Raw genomic sequence first — 15,875 nt, forward strand, 5'->3', positions numbered from 1 at the left:
ACACCCCGGCTTCTCTAACCACTGAGCCGTCCTGCCGGCACTCGTTTCCGTACCTGAACATCTCAGATGGTTCTACGGTGGCCAGCCAGAAGCTGTAGGAGTTGCCGTAGTAGTTGCACGTCCCTCTGCCGTGGCACTCGATGAAGGGGGCGCTGCGGAACTCCTCCAGGCAGGAGCCGGGGGAGGCCAGGGCCTGACCGGAGCCCTCCGCACCCGCACTGGTGTGCTGGGGAGGAAGAGGGTAAAAGTCCGGTTTAAGCATGTAGCTGTGTGTTCTGGGGGGCATTTGGTAAACAAGAGTGGAAACACGTGTATTTGCGTACCATCATGAAGGAGTATCCGATCCACAGAGCTTCCCAATTTGACGGGCAAGTGGGAATCTGGATGGTCTGACTGTGGACTGCGATCACCATGGCTGGAGCTTCACACACTGCACACCTAGACACAGAAATGTCAAATCAAACACCTTCCCCTTCCTCGTCTCTGTCTTCTTCCTCCCCCTTCCCCCCCCCCCCCCCTCTCTCTCCATCCCTACCTGCTGATGTAAGGCTTGATGCCCTCTCCGGTGATGGGGGCCATGGACATGGGCATGGGCTCAGGCGTGGACAGCCAGTAGGAGTAGTCGTTGCGGGAGGCAAAGTTGCAGACGTTGTTGATGTTGCAGAACATGAAGGGCATGGTGCTGAACCTGCGCAGACAGCTGCCGGCCGAGCCTGGATCAGAAGGAAGAGGAAGGTCAGATGTATGACGATGGAATAAGATTGCAACCGGAGGAGTCGCCCCCTGCTGGTTAGTAGAGAGAACGGAAGATAAGCTCATTGAGCATGCTCAGAATCTTCTCTGGTATTTAAGGTATTGTTGTCGTAGCCTTTATTGCCACCTACTGGCCCGGTGAGTGTTTAGTCGTTTTTGTATTCTAGTGTGAATGGAGATATTTTGCAAAAACAAAAGTGGTGTAGACAGAATCCTATTTTAAACCGTAGAGGAAAATAGCCGTTTGAATAAATATCAGTATGTGTAGACGGGGTTTAAAATGACTTCGTACCGAGGTCCTGTCCGTGTGCCCTCTCGTTGCCCTGCACGTACAGCAGGGAGTAGCCGTCGTAGATGAGGCCAGTTCCGTCGGGACAGTAGGGCACCTCCTGACCCTGGCTGTGTCGGGTGATGAGGAAGCCGTGGGCCGCAGAGACCGACCCTGGAGGACCGGGAACTCCCTGTGGACCGTCTGAACCAGGGGGACCAGAGTAGCCACGCTGACCTACGATCAGGGGAAAGGTGTGTGTTAGAAAAGGGGAAGCTACTGCGATGCAGTCGGAGCTTAAGGATCAAGCAAAAATAGCCTTACGTCACTCTAAAAATGATTGTTTGTGTTTATTAATGATTATCATTGAGTTGTGTATGTCTGGTTCCTGTTTCACTCACCAGGCTGACCGGCGGGTCCGTTATCTCCCTTCCTGCCGGGTGGGCCGCTGAAGCCTGGAGGACCCTCCAGACCAGGGTCCCCGGGGCCACCAGGCTGACCTGAGAGCAGGGAGACAGAGAAGAGTTCTCTTTGTTAGATGAGTGTCCCGAACCTGGTGCTAGGATTACTTTACATTTAAAAAAGGTTAGACAAAGAATAGTTTGATTTTAAAAAAAAGAAAGAAAATAATAAAACAATTACAAACTCAACACTAAAACATTATCAAAACCATGCATGAAAAAATAAATACATCTTTTTTCGGAGCAACAAACGTGCGACTTCTTCTGCCGTCTCTTTTCTTGTCGCTGTTATTGCAACAATGACGGCGATCAAATTAAACCGTTGTCGTAATTTCTCATCCCCAACTGTCGCATCTCAAGAGTTCACAATCACCTGGAAGTCCGTCTCGCCCAGAAGAACCAGGAAGTCCTCGACCACCGGGCAGGCCCTGAGGACCAGGGAGTCCTTGATCTCCCTTCACCGAACTGATAGGTTGAGCCACGCCGGGGTCACCAGGAGGGCCTGAAAGGGAAATTATTATCATTTCCGACGCTCCATGAGACATTTGAACTTATTTTAGAAGCTTATCTTAATGTTTTGATAATAACAATATGAGTAACTGTGTTCACCCACCAGTGGGTCCGAGATCTCCAGGATCTCCAGGAAGACCACTGCCACCGGGGATTCCTGAGTCTCCCTTTGGTCCTGGCAGAAACACAAACGACTCAAGTGTTTGGGCATTGCTTATGATGAATTCGCAATATTAAAATGAACTTTTGGACGGTAGTAAGAACGCTGAACAATGATGTTGCAGTATTGCGGACTAACCAGGGAATCCAGGAACGCCAGGCAGACCGATATCTCCCTTCAGACCAGGACTACCGGGAAGACCAGAGGGACCCTGGTTAGAAAGAAGTCCAGACAGGTAGACATTACTCTCTTAGAACATCTGCAAAAAATTAAAGGTAGACATTTTTTTACTTCAAAATTGAGAAAAATGATCTTACTGAGAATCCGGGAACGCCACCGTCTCCCTTCTGTCCCCCGAAGCCCGGCTGTCCAGGAGCCCCGGGGATCCCCTTCTCTCCCTTAACGCCGCCGCTTCCTGCGGGTCCACGGGGACCCTGTGGGCCAGATGAACCTTCACACGGAGACGCCAAAGGTCAGGCACAGAATAATATTACAAATGCACGCTTCTCCTCATCATATTCTCACCAGGATCAGTTAGGTATCTATTAAAAACATCAGAATGAGACTCGTCAGTGACACAGTTGGAGTAAATGTGTGTACGTGTTCTTTTATGTGTGTGTCTGTGTGACTAAGAGGAGTCCTGAGTGTCCAGCCTGTCCTGTGGGGTAAAGAAAGGGTAAAAAAAACTGCCAACAGTTATCTGACTGTCACTCATTCTCTCAAACACCCTCTCCATGATGTTTATAAAAAAGATCAATATACCACACAACTAAACATATCAGGATACAGGGTTGGGATACATGCATCTTCAAAAGCAGTAAATCAATATCTTTAAAATTGAAGAACTCAAAAGAGTTTAAAGAAGTTTAAATTTGAATTCTACAAATTCAACCTTTGAACTGAGAGCGTTTGAAGTGAATCTACCTCAACCGCCGCACGAGACACATTAAAACATCGCCCTTCATTTCCCCACAAAGAGCAAAATATCAAAACCATCAAACCACTGGAGTCTAACCTGGAGGACCTACGGTTCCCAGAATTCCCAGGTAAAGCCAAGCCGGGTTGACGGCACAGGGCAACAACAACAACAACAACAAAAAAAAGAGGTTTAGACAGAAGCAAGCATCGTTACAGAAACAGTCAGACTAAACAAGATATTTTATCTCTGAGTAGCAAGGAGGCATTAACCAAAAAGGCTAGTGGACAACTTCAGAAGCTCCACTACTGTCTGTGAGTCTCATCTATTCATTCAATGATGAGGATGCTGACTGTGCAGCTGTAATCACTCTTAAAAATAAGCTGCTGTTAATCTTGAGTACGTTTTCTGCTTTGTCTGTCATTTAAAAGAGCTATATAAATAAAGTTATTATAAGTAAAAGTGATAAAAGTAGCAACCAACAGCGCTCCCGTATCTCAACATTTGCTCCAAGCTCACTGCTGAGGCTTTGAAATGCCAGAAATGCAGTAGAAGAAGAAATATTGATCTCTCAGCTTGTGTTTAGTTAGCCAGTGTTAGCATGCTAACAAGCTAAACTAACATGGTGGTGATTAAACATAGAAATATATCTACACCTGCTAAACATCAGCATGTTCACATTGTCTTTGTTAGCATGTAGCATTTAGCATGATAGCATTTTGCTCAAACCACTGGAGACATAGAATAGTATTTTATCTTTTAGTTTAGGAAGGTTTCTAACTGAGTGAAAAGAGTCAGAAGTATCTGAGCCACAATAAGAGCTGGTCCAATCCTCTAAATGCTGAGGAAAGGTGCTTCAGTGCTTCCTTTCTTATCTCCTGCAGCGCAGGTCAACAGCGAGTTGGGAGCACATTTTGTGATTTGGGAGATACCGCTGGTATGTTTAAATGATAACAGTGCTAATGTACAAAACAGCATCTCAGTAAGAATCCAACAGAAATAGAATCACAGTATGTGACCCTACCAACAACGATTCAATGTTTCAGGCGAGTTAGTGATATTATGGTGCGTTTTTGTGCACAAACTGTATGATGCTCTAATCATAACACGTTCTGCATGTGAGATTTGTATTTGACCCACATGTGATCCACATGACATGCTAATTGTGCCAAAAAAGAACTACTGTGCGTTATTGTTTTTAACACGAAACAATTATTATCATTTCTATTATTTATTTTGAAAGTGCTTACTTGTTACGGGTGCATTATACTACCATCAGTGTGCATGGAAAGTGAAAGAAGACAGTCGTTAGAAGAAGAAACAAAAGAGAAGAGGAAATGATTTCCCAGTAGAAATGTGCTCCCTTTAGATCACAGAGTGCAGGTTAAACTCAGAGGAACTGTGAGGAACGTGCAGTAGACGTCTGGGCGTCGTTGATCTGACCTGAGGGACCTGCGGTGGCCGGACGCACGTGTCATCACATGAGGAGGCGGGGCCACACCGCAGTGGGTGGGGCCAAGCCACAGAAGATACACAAGGGGGTAAAATGTCATAGCTTAATTTTGTCACCCTGACACCTGATAAACACTTATTTTTACTCGCCTAACACAGTGCTGGTGCGTGGTCAGTGCTGACGTAGACTTCTAAAAAGTACACGATATTATAAATGACCACTTGAAAAGAGTAATTTTCTCTTCGCTTCCTGAGGTGTGTCGGGGTTGTCCACCCTCTCCAGCATTGTGTTAGGCTTGTTCTTTCCACGTCTGTGTTTAAGTGTGTTGGGACAAACAGTGTCCATGCAGATGACTGATTGGTGGGACAAATCACAAGACAGCAAAGCCTGATGCAAACCCAAACACCTCTCAACCGGACTCTCAATTTTCTCTCAATCATCTTTTGTTATTTCACACAAAGCTTTAATTATTTCACACTTCTGCTTTGTTTGTGAGTGTTAAACTGTTAATAAATAATAACTAGTTTGATTGTTGCTCATTTGGTCATTAATATGTGAGCTTTTAGAGAAATACTGAAAGATGCAAGTTGAGAGGTTTTTTTCTGAGTTTGTCTCAGGCTCAGCTATTACGCTCCAACATTTCTTCAACATGATTTAACACAACCACAAAACACAGAACACACACACACACACACACACACACACACACACACACTTATACAGTGCTTCAAGGCTGTGGAGAGATGGATAAATTACAGCTCCCTCCCCCAATTGTGGGATCAGGAGAAGAGGGCAAGGGGGTGAGGAAGACACGAGGACGGATGGATTGGCGAATAAAAGACAACAAAATAAAACATGATGATGTTGAGACAACAAAGTGCTATAAACACATGCTCTTTTTGGGGTCAAACCCCGGTGACAAATCCCGACATGTCCTGGTGAAAAGGGATTTTTGAATCATCCGTGCTCAGTGTTGTTGACAATGACTCGACAGGCGGTGCTCAAACAGTGACGCGGCTCTTACACCGGTGATGGTGGCGATTGGTGCGACAGAGTTCCATGCAAATCAACTGACATGGAGATGAAAGCATTCACGTTTGAAAAAAAGTGCCGCTTCTGCCGTTTGCTGTCTGGTTTTTGCTGGTTAGGAGAACTGAATGATCTAATTTCACAATATCCATCATTCGTCAGTAACGTCTTTTCTTTTGTTTGCATAGATAACGTTTTGTACTGCAAATTCAGTACAGGATTGATATGGTTTTGTATGTTTTGTATGCATTGTAAAAAGCGTATTGTACTTTTTCATTAGCATTTTAAACCCATAATAAAAAGCTATTTTCTGGGGTTGAAACTTCCTCGCAATAGGTAAACATTCACAGTGAACTTTTGCCTTTAAGTTACATTATATAATGCTATTAAAGTCAGAGTTGATCAGAAAACCAGGCAGCAATTACTGGCAGAACACGTGGTGACAAATACTACATCCAAAGGCTTTTACCTCCTCTTCCTGGTGGCCCAGGGGGTCCTTGGAGTCCTTTGGGACCCTGCAGCACCTGTCCTGAAGGCCCAGCAGGACCGGGGTTGCCTGAAGGACCAGGAGATCCGGGGTAACCAGCCTCTCCTTTGGATCCTGGGAAACCGGGGTTGCCAGACGGGCCGGGAAGACCTGGGTCTCCCTTTGAACCTTAATGAGAGATAAATTGGAGACTGTTATATCGGTGCAGAGCCAATAATCCCAACAAGCAAACTGCTACATAAAGAGGATGGTTGCTCACCTGGCAACCCTGGAAGACCTGAAGCACCGGGTCCACCATAACCAGGGAGCCCTGGAGTAAACATGAATCAGAAGTGAGTCTTATTGAAACTAAACAAAATGGCAAATATGACTTTAGAGTTAAGTATTTTTCCCGAACACGTTGACCAGTGACTTACCTGGGTCTCCTTTGATTCCAGCCGGTCCTGGGATCCCGTCCCGACCTGCCTGGCCCTTGTCTCCTGGAAACCCTGGTCCTCCTGGTCGGCCAGATTCTCCTGGTCTACCGGGAGCTCCAGTGAGACCTGGGCCACCGGGCCCACCGTCGAGACCCTTCGGACCGGGGTTACCCGGAGAACCTGACAGTAGAGCAGAAGGACTTTATTTTAGCTAGCAGACTCTTACCATCTGGCACTATTATTTCATAGTGTTAATAGAAAACATCACCCATGTCGACTGCTGTAGTCAAACCTCAGACTTACCTTGGAATCCTGGGAGTCCGAGGTCACCTTTGGGACCTGGGCCTCCTGGTATACCTGGGAGACCGGGTGATCCTGGTGTTCCTTTAAGTCCTGAACTTCCTGGGAACCCTGGCTGACCTGGTTCACCCTATGAGAGACATTAAAACATATATGAGGTGTGAACCTAAAATTTGCAGTTTTAGGACATTTCAGTGGTTGAGTCCAGTACCTTATGTCCAGATAGTCCAGGTGGTCCGACTCCAGCAGAGCCTGGTTCACCTTTGGCTCCAGGGAAACCAGGTCCTCCTGGCTGTCCTGGGGATCCAGACCTACCTGACTGACCTGGTAGACCCTTCTGCCCTGATGGTCCTGTGGCATCATAAAAGTGTGACATCAGCGTTTATGGCAAAGAAATCACGTGTTGGAAGACATTTGGGAACAGCTTTCAGTAGGTCGCCGGGAACCAACTATGAGTTCAAACCCACCTGGGAAACCCATTTCTCCCATGCCGCCTTTTGATCCTGGACCTCCAGGACCACCTGGGCCTCCTGGACTGCCAAGATCTCCCTTGGGACCTGCAGGACAGTGGAAAAGGCACATTAGGAATCGATTTGCATGAGTTTGTGTGTATAGATGTATGCATGTGAGTGTGTGTGTTGGGAGGTAAACACACACCTGGTGGTCCAGGAAGTCCAGGATGTCCATCGGATCCTGACAGCCCGGGGTCACCGGAGAGACCAGGGATGCCTTTCTGACCTGAAAAACCTGGTCCACCTGTAGAACAAATGCAAAAATATAACAGTGAGTAGTAATTAAATATATGTTGCCTACTTTTAAAATGTGTTATATTTGGTCTTCAGCGAAGGTGTTTTAAGCCGTACCTGGTAGTCCAGGTTCTCCTTTGGTTCCTTTTGTAACCGATGATGGCTGGCTGCTTCCTGGGGGTCCCTGGAGGCCAGACTCACCTCTGTCTCCTTTGAAACCGGGACCACCAGGATTGCCGTCTCTGCCCGGGAATCCAAGTTCACCTGGAGAGGAGAGAACGTGAGAATCAGAGAAGTTTAGCGGTGGACAGCGAGGTCCTTTGTTTCTTTTTCTCTTTAAAAGCTTTCAAGTTTCTTTTTTTGTGTGTGTGATGAATGTTCTTTAGGTCTGTATGTAGTTACGAGTGAACACCTTTGAGTCCGGAAGCGCCGGGCCCTCCTGGGCCTCCTGGTCCTCCAGAAGGTCCTGGGGATCCCATGGAACCCGTGTCTCCTTTCTGACCTGCAGCCAGACGTCAGAGCAGAAAATCAAAATACTCAATAACAGAGTCCCTCATTCTCTCAGCTACAGCAAGGCGGTCATATAGTCAGATTCATAATCTGCTTTGTTGGTCAAGTATGTGTGCACTTGACTCAGTTCTTTGCTTCTTTCTTAATAATAGCTGTAAATATAAATATTAGATAAATGTATATAAAAAGCACAAATGACCTGACAATAAAATAATAAATCACATGTCTATACACAGGTTACTGATGTGAGCATTAGTTCTTACCTGGCAGTCCAGGCAGGCCATCCCGTCCAGGTCCTCCAAGAGATCCTGGCGTTCCGGCTGATCCAGGGGAACCTGGGAAACCGGGACTTCCTCTGTCTCCCGGCAGACCTGGGATGTCTAGACCTGGAGGGCCGGGGTCTCCCTTCCCTCCGTTTGATCCGGGAAATCCTGTAACGATGATATCAAGATTTCAGGGCCCGGATAAAAAAAAATACAAAAAATACAATACAAGATGAAAACAAAACAAATCTCTCTGTCGCTCTTTTGCAAACAAAATCTGTTGAGCCGAATAATATCTGTATTAGATCTTTTTTTTTCAATTTTGAGAACAGCTTATGCAGGAGAATACAGCCTTATGTATCTGACCTGGTGGTCCCATTGGGCCAGGGGGTCCAGGTGGTCCTGGCGGCCCCAGTGAGCCGCTGGTAGGGGATCCAGGTGGGCCACGAGCTCCGGGTATACCAGGTGTACCGGCATCACCTGGACGGAGACGGATGAGAAAGTCATTGCCGGGTTAGGTGTTCTGTTGGCTCTCATGAGTTTTGGGTGGACAGATGTGAGCATGCATAGTAACTGAACCTTTAGATCCCGGAGATCCATCAAATCCAGATCGTCCAGGTGAACCGGGGCCGCCGGGGAAGCCAGAGTCTCCTTTTGGTCCGAAGAAACCTTTAGATCCATGTACTCCTGGTAAACCTGGAGGGCCAGGAAGGCCAAAGCCAGGCTCACCCTGTCACACAAACACACAGAGGGCAGCCAACATTTAAATAATGGGGACACAACGTGAAGGTAAAGATCTTTTTAAAGTGTACTTTTCTGTTGGTCAGGTCTGCTTTTTGCGTCACGGATTTGTAGTTATTCTATTTAGTATTTACCTTTTTGATGTGAATTTCCTATTGTTATAAATAAAGCATTTTATCCGTCCATTTGTCTACATACCTTGGATCCAGGAAATCCAGGCTGGCCAGGGAGTCCATCGACTCCCGGTCTACCTGGTCCTGCAGGAGATCCTGGCTGGCCGTTGATACCTGGGAATCCTGGAGGAGGAAAAAAAGAAAGGGGGAGGGGGGGAGGGAGGGTGGAGGTAAAAAGAGAAATTATGAGGACAAAAAAGCACGAGGAGGAGGCATAAGACGTACTGAGAAGAGGATGTGAAGGTCAGGAGAAGTGGAGGGAAGAGGAAGAAGTAGGAGTGTTCATTAGTGTCTTTACCTTTGCCTCCTGGGGGTCCTGGGAGTCCGATGCCGGGGAGTCCAGGATCCCCCTTCGTTCCTGGTAAACCAGGGAAACCATTCTGTCCGGGCTGACCCGGGCTACCTGCCAATCAGAGATCAGAAACATGTGTCACCTCGGTTACCCGGAAGTGAACAATGCACGAAGACACAACGCATAGAATAACAACTGCGCACCTGTTGAGCCGGGCAGTCCCGGTGAGCCGTCCAGTCCTCGGGTTCCTGGTAAGCCTTTCTCAGCCACCGCCAGGCCCGGTTCTCCTTTCCCACCTGCATGGCAAAAAGAAATGTTATCCTTTTACTTTGTTATAGTCATCTATTGTGGTGATGAGCATACAAACACACAATTCAAATGAAAAAGAAATAAAAGATGGAGGAGAAATACTCAGATCTGGGCACCAGGATGTTGCATTGGATGTGAACCCAGAAGTTTTTTATTCGGATCGTCACTAAATAATTGTGAAATTGTCTTCTTACCGGGTGCACCGGGACCTCCGGGTCTTCCTGAGACGCCCTGTACGCCTTTCTCTCCTGAGGATCCCTGAGGTCCAAAACCAGGGCCTCCTGGAGGACCCCTGTCTCCCGGTATACCTGAGGAGCCTGGCTCACCGGGGGTTCCTCGTTCTCCTTTCACCAGTAGCGAGCCCTGTCGGACACATATGAATTATGAAACGGATCGCGGATGGACGCATCAATTTGAATGATGCAGTGAAAGCCACCTACGGGTGTTCCTTTGGCTCCGGGATTTCCTGGCTGACCGTCGCGACCGGGTCGACCGTCCAGACCGGGAAGACCGGGTGATCCGGGGAAACCGCTGTCGCCCTTCTCTCCCCTCACGCCGCTGACTGAGATGGCATCGCCTGGGTCTCCCTTCTCTCCAGGGAATCCTGGAGAACCTTGAGGACCGGAGGAACCCTGGAAAGTAAAAAGAAAGAGGCCAAAGAAGAAAATGTTTTTGTTTATTATGTCATAAGAGTTTAATCAAACTCTGACTCGTGGCCAGGCACGTAAGAGAACTGACGTCATGAAAGTAATATAAGCTTTATATTATACCAGTCACTAATGTGAGACAGTAACTAAAGACATTAAGACCTTCATTTAAAGCTCAAAGAATATCTTAAGAGTAGAGTATTCATTCCCCAGTGAACAATTCAATGTCACAGATATCAGTTGTAAGATGATATTTGCCGCTATAGGAAAAGTAAAAAGTACTAACAGGCGGTCCAACGGCACCAGGTGTTCCTGGATATCCTCGGTCTCCTTTGATACCATTGGAGCCAGGAGATCCTGATGGCGGACAGGGAAGAAGAAACTTGGTACTACCTTCCAAAGAATTCGGCATAAAGCTCTGTCAGATGGGAATGTGTTGTGGGGTCTTACCAGGGAATCCGGGCTGTCCTGCAGGTCCTGGTGGTCCGGGGATGCCGGTGGTATCGCCGAAGCAGTTCACACAGGTGTTGCCCTTTTCACCTGAAAGAACAAGAGACACGAAGGGTGAAGATTGAATCCACTTCTTTATCTTTTCTTTCATTATCTTATGACATTTTAGGTATAAGACCTGACACAAATCGTATTAACATAAGTTATGTTTACTTTTCTGTTTCATTTCTTGCACAGATTTTTTTTTGCGGACGAATACCAGCATCTCTATATTGGCTGACCTTTCTGGCCAGACCCTCCTGAGAAGCCTCTCTCTCCCTGCAGGCCGGGACGCCCGGGCTCTCCAGTGACGCAGTTTTGTCTTGCCGTGGAAAAGCCTGGAGGTCCGGGGAGCCCCGGTTGGCCCTGGGAACCAGGAGAGCCCGGACGTCCCGGCTGACCTGGCAAAGACAGCCCTGGGGGGCCGAAGTCTCCCTTCTGCCCTCTCTCTCCTGGGAAGCCTGGAGATCCGGACTGACCGCTACCACCGGTAGCTGGAAGTCCTGGTGCACCTGGAGGTCCGGATAAACCTGAAGAGGACAGGACCGAGACCAAATGAAACAGTTATTTATCTATTTATTTAGAGCTACAACCCACATTGACTTTCATTATTCATTCATTTGCCGGTTATTTTCTGAGCGTTATTGAAACAGCCTTTATACTCCGTGTTTTATCATATATTTGAATGTTCTGTGTCTGTGCAAGCGTGTTTTACCTGATGGTCCTCTGTCTCCTTTGATTCCAGGTGATCCGGGGTAGCCGCCGTCACCTTTAGGGCCGATCAGACCTCCCGACGAAGGACCGAGCACCTGGTGGGACGATGAGACATAAAACATATTCAGAAGAAACGCAACACACTCACTCACAGTCATTTCATCTTTTTAAAATGAAGTTGGAATAAAGAGTATTACAATATTACAGTCATTAAGCAGACGCTTTTATCCAAAGCGACTTACAATTCAGAGTCTATCACATTTCTACACCGTAGGCACAACTACGGGAGCAATTTTGGGGTTAAGTGTCTTGCTCAAGGACAAATCGGCATGTGACTAGCAGAGCCGGAGCTCGAACCGCCGACCCTCTGATTGAAAGACGGCCCTGCTATCCAAGCCACAATCGCCCACGATTGTGGCTATATTAATATTTTAATATATAAGAAAACATTCTAATTAAATCAAGGTAGGAAAGAGGGACATGTCACCACCTAGTGGTCAGTTTTCCACTTTTCTTTGGGCTCAATTTTCAGTTGCAAGGTAAAATGTGGTTCATTATTGGACACAATACACACCTGATGCTGGTATTGTGTTTCATTTTATTTACCAAGAACTTTTATTTTTTATTAATAGATAATATAACACAAGCTGGACAGAGAAATATGTCCCCATCTAGTGGTCAGAAAGATGTAGTGCACCAAGAAGCCATTTTCACAATTAGAAAAGGGAGTATTTTCTCTGTATTTCTTTTTTTAATTTTTAATTTAATGGAGCTACCTCTACAGCCACAGTCTTCTATTTCAACTGCCTTGCTCAAAAGTACGTGTAAAGCACCCGTCATACAGTTTCCCTAGTCATGGAACATCTCAAAGGCAACTCTGCAAACTATCTGCTAATGACGACCTGCTGATAGTGCCAGAAAACAAAAAAGCTACGAGCAGATCTTGAGTTCAGATTGACTTGTTAAATGAGAAAAATGTAGAATACACACCACCCCTGGTGGGCCTGGGTATCCACGATCACCTTTTAGTCCCTAGAAAACAAAAAGAGACGGACGGGGGGAAGTTATCAAAACAATCCATGACATCACCTTATGAACATAGTTTAAAAAGTAGTAGAAAACTCACTCTCTCTCCATCCCTGCCCGCAGGACCTGGCAGGCCTGACTCTCCTTTGGATCCCTGATAGTGACAAAGTTTGACATGCGAATAAGAGACAAGAAAGACAAAAGAAGTGTATAGCATTGTGTAGTTTGGAGGCAGCACTCACGGGGAAGCCTGAAGAACCTGGGTCTCCATCTTTGCCTGGTTTGCCCTGCAGATAGAAGAACAATGGGGATCAGGGTTTAAGGTCTAGCCAAACGGTTCTGTTTCTGTAAATGTGACCTTTAACAAAAGTATTCATATGCGTGTGAAGTCCTATGCCTCTATCATCAAGTACTTTGAAGCACACTGAGGCCTTGAGAACTAAGTGTAGCTGTGGGAAAGGGTTAAGGTTTAGACCTGTAGCAGTCACAGGGAAATATTACATATAGAAATACATTTGTATATCTGTTCATGTGTGATCTGTACTTACTCGTTTTCCTGCTTCACCTAGTTCTCCCTTGACTCCTTTCTGGCCACCTGAGGGACCCTAAAAAAACCAAACAGCATCAGGTTTTCCTCCGTTTCTACATTTCCATAATGCGGATCACTTATTGCTTAAAGGGATGGATAACGAATGATGCTTGTAGGTGGAAATAGATACTTACAGGGGGGCCTGGATATCCTTGTTCACCCGGTAGACCAGTAAAACCTGGGTCACCCTGCAGAGAAAGAGTTCAAAGTTTCAACCAAACTGTTTGATTCAGTGAAAAAAAGCCCTTAAATGATGTTTCACTGGTCGTTAACACACATGCACTGGTTGTTAATGCACCAGATCTAGAAAACAGCATCCTAACGGACAGTTCCTGTGCTGTTTCATTTAACGCCTTCATGCATTATCCAATACTCACAACAGTGAAAATATCAGCAAAACAAAGTGGAACAAAATCTAAAAGAGGGCGCAGGAATTATGCGTCACCTTCTAGTGGCTGAAGTGAAAGTTGCAGCATCCAGCAGTTTAACCAGAACTAAGAAAACCTATGAAAAAATTCATGGATTTGTATAAATATTTCTTTATTTATTGTTTTGGCCTGAACGCTGACGGAAACATGATTTGCATGTTACATTTTTTCACTTATTCTAACATAAATTATGTTAATTTGGGCTTTAGTCAGCCTATTTGAAGTACGTTTTGTCACCTTGCAGCTATTTAACTTTTGTTGTCAGATCCAGACGTGCTCTGCTGCAGCTTAACAACTGAGCCAAAGCTACGCCTGCTTTTGTGTATTTATTGCGTGCACTCTCAGTGCTGATCTGTATTACCTTGTCTCCTCTCTGAATCTCCGTCTCAGGTGGTCTCAATTGTTCTCCAACTTGCCCTGGAGGACCAGGAGGTCCTGCCAGACCTATTTCACCCTGTGGTCACACAAACACACCAGATGAGATTAAGGGTTAGATTTTAAGCTTCCTACTAACTTTGACTCTGGTAACACAAGTGAATACCTTCTCTCCTTTGGGCCCTTGGAAGTTCAATCCCATGTTTCCCTGTTGGAGAAAGCAGGAAAACAACAAGCTCTCAGTATCACAATATCATCAGGATGAGAAAATGACCAAGAGGATTCATTTAGAGTTAATGCATGATCATGATGCGCCAGACTCTGCCTCTGATTGACACTAGGTTGGATTTATTTATAAGGCCCTTACTTTGTGTTTCTTGGTGCCTATGATTGTTTGTTTATTATGTTTTTACTCTGATATTTCATAAATGAGGTCTCTACCTTCACATATTTCCAAGTTAAAATAAAGGCCGAGTTAGTGAATGAATGACTCGTTGCCTTCGTCGCAGAAGGAGTTTATTGCTGGTGAACAAGATTTAAATTGTGTGATGTGGTGTCACAATTAAATGTAATGTTAACCTCAATGTTGATATAACACACTGATTAACAATCCCTGTTGCAAAATCCGTTTTGAACTCACCTTTGGTCCGGGATTACCTGGAGGACCTGGACGACCCTGGAAAACAAGCCCAGAAAACAATGCTGTTGGACTACTGTTTACTTCCACAAACTTTAAGTGTTCAACTGGTCATTACACTGTATGTGAAATACAAAGATGTAGAGGTTGATGTGGATGTCTTTACCTCGTAGCCCCTGGGTCCTGGAGGACCGAGTGGACCCTGCAAACCGCTGGGTCCGGAAGTTCCCTGTGACATGAACACACACAGAAAAACTGTTGTTTAGACATACTTTAAAAATGAGTCTTTATTTGAAGGCTCAAGATACTAAAGTATATACTATTTTTGTAGTATTTCAGCATATAAATCATCAAATGTAATGAATAAGTGTCTATCTACATAAATAACCCCTTAACAGACATGTCTTCCCTCTTATTTGGCTTAAAAGTTGTTTTTTTGACTCAGCTATTCTGTGTGAGCTTGTTCCAGCTCTTCGTTGAAGCTACATGATGTTTCTTGTGTCCGTTATCGACTCCCAATCTTGCCTGACATATTTGGTATCTTTGGAAACTTTTGGATATCCACTTTGGACAAAGTTTGGCTGCACAGTATCAGTTTTTAAGAGGTTAAAAAACACCCAAAAAACTCACAGGAATTCCTGGTAATCCGGGCAATCCCACTGCTCCTTTCTCTCCGAAACGATTGGTGGAGATCACGTCACCTGGGTCGCCCTGTAGGGAGTCATATAAACATTTAACCAAATCCCAAACCTCGAGGAGCTGTGATTCTGTGTGGCAATAAAAATGATTAAGGTGAGAGTTACCTTTTGTCCTGGCAGACCAGGTGGACCCTGGAAAGGAGAGAAGGAAAATGAATCGTTTTATAGTCTGATAACAAACAAACTTTCTCTTCAATGCTGCAAACTCACCGATCGCCCTTGCTGTCCGGGAATTCCTGAATTTCCTGGGAAACCTATGTCACCCTTGAGAGAGGAGGAACACGTTTAACACACAGCCCATAGATTATAGATTATATATATATATATATATGATCTATTTTGTCAAAGCCCATAAAAGGGTGCGTTCATGGCATTGCAGAGGCTTTTCCAGTATGAGAATAACACAAATCCAGCATAAATCACTCATAATGTAAATAATGAAATCTGGTACAAATGTTCCGCTCATTTTTGCAGAACTCCTGTCT

The 15,875-nt window shown here is 45.5% G+C and overlaps 1 protein-coding gene across 1 annotated transcript in view; it reads right to left on the reverse strand.

Moving 5' to 3' along the window:
* col4a5 (collagen, type IV, alpha 5 (Alport syndrome)) overlaps positions 1-15,875 on the reverse strand; it is a 36,805-nt gene that overhangs the window by 2,359 nt on the left and 18,571 nt on the right. The window contains exons 7-50 of the mRNA XM_076092223.1: positions 15,601-15,654; positions 15,496-15,522; positions 15,323-15,403; positions 14,859-14,921; positions 14,696-14,731; positions 14,222-14,263; positions 14,042-14,134; positions 13,387-13,440; positions 13,212-13,268; positions 12,906-12,950; positions 12,764-12,817; positions 12,628-12,669; positions 11,639-11,732; positions 11,166-11,453; positions 10,885-10,974; positions 10,721-10,791; positions 10,228-10,419; positions 9,982-10,150; positions 9,682-9,774; positions 9,485-9,589; positions 9,212-9,309; positions 8,852-9,002; positions 8,634-8,752; positions 8,273-8,444; positions 7,912-8,001; positions 7,617-7,763; positions 7,411-7,509; positions 7,221-7,310; positions 6,965-7,104; positions 6,757-6,883; positions 6,454-6,633; positions 6,297-6,347; positions 6,020-6,205; positions 4,512-4,520; positions 3,168-3,176; positions 2,470-2,603; positions 2,291-2,363; positions 2,096-2,167; positions 1,856-1,984; positions 1,423-1,521; positions 1,046-1,258; positions 536-713; positions 324-438; positions 54-226 (exon numbers count right to left, since the gene is read on the reverse strand). Coding sequence (XP_075948338.1) covers positions 54-226; positions 324-438; positions 536-713; positions 1,046-1,258; positions 1,423-1,521; positions 1,856-1,984; positions 2,096-2,167; positions 2,291-2,363; positions 2,470-2,603; positions 3,168-3,176; positions 4,512-4,520; positions 6,020-6,205; positions 6,297-6,347; positions 6,454-6,633; positions 6,757-6,883; positions 6,965-7,104; positions 7,221-7,310; positions 7,411-7,509; positions 7,617-7,763; positions 7,912-8,001; positions 8,273-8,444; positions 8,634-8,752; positions 8,852-9,002; positions 9,212-9,309; positions 9,485-9,589; positions 9,682-9,774; positions 9,982-10,150; positions 10,228-10,419; positions 10,721-10,791; positions 10,885-10,974; positions 11,166-11,453; positions 11,639-11,732; positions 12,628-12,669; positions 12,764-12,817; positions 12,906-12,950; positions 13,212-13,268; positions 13,387-13,440; positions 14,042-14,134; positions 14,222-14,263; positions 14,696-14,731; positions 14,859-14,921; positions 15,323-15,403; positions 15,496-15,522; positions 15,601-15,654 — 4,604 coding nt within the window. The remainder of the gene's footprint in view (positions 1-53; positions 227-323; positions 439-535; positions 714-1,045; positions 1,259-1,422; positions 1,522-1,855; positions 1,985-2,095; positions 2,168-2,290; positions 2,364-2,469; positions 2,604-3,167; positions 3,177-4,511; positions 4,521-6,019; positions 6,206-6,296; positions 6,348-6,453; positions 6,634-6,756; positions 6,884-6,964; positions 7,105-7,220; positions 7,311-7,410; positions 7,510-7,616; positions 7,764-7,911; positions 8,002-8,272; positions 8,445-8,633; positions 8,753-8,851; positions 9,003-9,211; positions 9,310-9,484; positions 9,590-9,681; positions 9,775-9,981; positions 10,151-10,227; positions 10,420-10,720; positions 10,792-10,884; positions 10,975-11,165; positions 11,454-11,638; positions 11,733-12,627; positions 12,670-12,763; positions 12,818-12,905; positions 12,951-13,211; positions 13,269-13,386; positions 13,441-14,041; positions 14,135-14,221; positions 14,264-14,695; positions 14,732-14,858; positions 14,922-15,322; positions 15,404-15,495; positions 15,523-15,600; positions 15,655-15,875) is intronic.

This window comes from Anarhichas minor, unplaced genomic scaffold, assembly GCF_050575085.1.
Source record: "Anarhichas minor isolate MPS153535 unplaced genomic scaffold, ASM5057508v1 ptg000016l, whole genome shotgun sequence".
NCBI lineage: Eukaryota > Metazoa > Chordata > Actinopteri > Perciformes > Anarhichadidae > Anarhichas > Anarhichas minor.